At 44.9% G+C, this 2,676-nt stretch overlaps 1 protein-coding gene across 1 annotated transcript; it reads left to right on the top strand.

Annotated features, from left to right (window-relative positions):
- Positions 1–46: 46 nt before the first annotated feature.
- LOC119342717 (uncharacterized protein At2g39795, mitochondrial-like) lies at positions 47–1,946 on the top strand (the record flags this gene model as incomplete). The annotated part of the gene is made up of 3 exons (XM_037614134.1): positions 47–286; positions 919–1,487; positions 1,569–1,946. Coding segments are annotated over 3 exons (972 nt in total), but the record flags the coding sequence as incomplete, so codon positions are not given.
- Between the last annotated feature and the right edge of the window lie 730 nt (positions 1,947–2,676).

Genomic DNA, 2,676 nt, shown 5'->3' with positions numbered 1-2,676 from the left:
CGCCATGGCCCTCCTCACCGCTGCCGCCAGGCGCGCCTCTGCCCAGCTACGCCCCAAGGCCGCCGCCGCGCCGTTCTCGTCGATCAGCCGCAGGTCTTATTCATCCTCCACCTCCTCGATCCGCTCCCTCCGCGCCGAGGCCGCCTCCTGCCGCGCCGAAGCCGCATCCTACCGAGCCGAGGCCGTCAGCTTCCGTGCCAAGGCCGACTCACTCCGCGCCGCCACGCACGACGGCGAGCTCCTCCGCATAATCAACTCCGCGATGCACTCCTACAACGGCAACCTGGTACGTGCGCGTACTTCCGCCGATCGATACCACGCTTCCAGTTCGCCAATCTACGACTAGCTAGCTAGTTCTGCTATCACTGCTTTAGTATCCATAGATTTCTGTGTTGCTGCTCCTGAACTCGGTAGAGATTGACCTACTTTTGGCTTTTGATTCTCCTGCTGTCCTGCCTTTAATTAGTTGTTGCCCTAATTTGGCTGGGGTGTGTGATTGTGTTTGCACGTCCTGCGTTTGTGCTCTGCAATCCTATACAAACAAAAACGTTTCTTTGATGATGTACTCCCTCTGTCCCAAAATTCTTGTCTTAGATTTGTCTAGATACATCCGTACAAATCTAAGACAAGAACGTATCTAGACAAATTTAAGACAAGAATTTTGGGACAGAGGGAGTACTAGGGAAAGATGGGAAAGTCTTTGTGAGACGCAGTTGTTTTTGTTTGGAGATGTTCGGTTTTGTGCCTTCACCATTGTAAGGTAATGTAGCTGTAGTTAATGTTGTCTACATTTTGCACAAGCTATCTCTTTGTTCTGATTTTTATATTACATCTAAATCTGCTGCCAACAACTTTCATGTTAGTTTTCGGAGCAATTGTCATTGTTGGTACCATGTTTTCTTTTTCATCTTAAAACAGGCTGAGGAGATTCCGAGTGAGTTTCCTTTCGAAATCAGCAAAATCGAGGAGCTTACCAGGACTGACGTTACTCTTACAAGATGTTTAAAGGGTGAGAAGATTGAGGTGTTGGTTTCTATTCCCAGACTTGCCAGTGATGAGGAGGACGACGATCTGCAGGAATCCTCAAACTCGTCATCATCATCTTCAGACGAAACCTCATCATCTTCAGACAACGAGACCTCATCATCTTCAGAAGACTCTTCATGGTATTCAGACGAAACCTCATCCTCTTCAGACAACGAGACCTCATCATCTTCGGACGAGTCCTCGTCTTCAGATGAGTCATCATCATCTTCGGAAGATGAAGCTAAGAACCGTACAGAAGAATACAACCTCCCTATTTGCAAAAAAATAGAACACAGCCTCCCTCTCATGGTCACTGTGTCGAAGCCTGATGGCTCAAGCATGAAATTTGCCTGTGACGCCTATCATGACGAGATCACCATCGATACCGTGTCTGTGAGGCAGCGACCATCAGGAGCTGAGGAAGGAGATAATAATGCATATGATGAGGGTCCTGATTTCAGGTAGGCAGATCCTTTGGACTTCGCTACCTTCGGCATTGATTTATCTCTGGTTATTAATTGCTCATACCATGTTGTGTGCAGTGATCTGGATAAGAACCTTCAGGAGGGACTCCACAAGTACCTGGAGGTCCGCGGGATCACTCCAAACAACATGAAGTTGCTGCACAAGTACATAATCAGCAAGGAATGGCAACATTATCAAGTCTGGTTGGCCAAGCTGCGGCATTTCGTCAGGAAAAATTAAGACCATCCATGAATGATCCATCCTCGGCATAAGACAACAGTTTGTTTGCACTTTCTTTTTCCTGAGCTCTGCGTGACATCCTCTATACGAGTGGATATCTGGATCATTTTTATTGTAACAACATTTTTGGCGACTAAGTAGAAACAATTTTCCTATTTTTGGTGGTGCTTCTTTATCTCTATGGATGTGCTATATATATGCCCAGTGTGTTCTCAGTCCCCAGCGTGCACCTGCTTCCTGGCTGAAGCATCAGTTTAGTTCTTCAATTATTTTTATTTTTGGAATGGGATGTTTAGTTCTTAATTAGTAAATATAACCATTATATGATTTTATTCACTACTCTATCTACTGTTTGTCTGGATGTTTCATGGAACAGTAGACGATGTTTTGTATGAAAGGTCACCGGGGGCTAAACCAGCCCACCTGAACATTCCATTAAGCTTCAAGCGGCAAAGTAGCTATTACCGTGTGTGGCGCACATGGTGGTTTCTCATGGCACTGTTTAAATCTGGAAGACTATCCACCAGCAACGAAATAGTTACCAAGCTACCTATGCTACAATTAGTATGGCAACTAAATATTTCAGTTTTCATGCCTGATAACTTCTTCTGTATAACTCAATAACTCCTATAGTGTTTAGTGATATCTTATGAAGTGGAAAAGGTCGTTCAAATATTATAAATGATTTTCAGTTTTCATACCGGATAGTTACTAAACAACTCAATTAACTCTTGTAGTTCTAAATAAAATGCAGAGAACCATCGCAATTATGTCCTCATTAGCAAAAAACCATCACTTTACAAAATGTTGCAGAATGCACCGCATCGAAAAATTGATAGTGGACCTTATGTGCATCAAGAGAGAGCACTAGCAACTGGCTCCCTCTCGCTGTGGACGCTGGAAACTCCATGTGCACGCGCTTCTGTCTTCGCCATGCCCGTGCGC

This window comes from Triticum dicoccoides, unplaced genomic scaffold, assembly GCF_002162155.2.
Source record: "Triticum dicoccoides isolate Atlit2015 ecotype Zavitan unplaced genomic scaffold, WEW_v2.0 scaffold102848, whole genome shotgun sequence".
In the NCBI taxonomy this organism is placed as follows: Eukaryota; Viridiplantae; Streptophyta; class Magnoliopsida; order Poales; family Poaceae; genus Triticum; species Triticum dicoccoides.
This window is presented reverse-complemented; position numbering and strand designations above follow the sequence as displayed.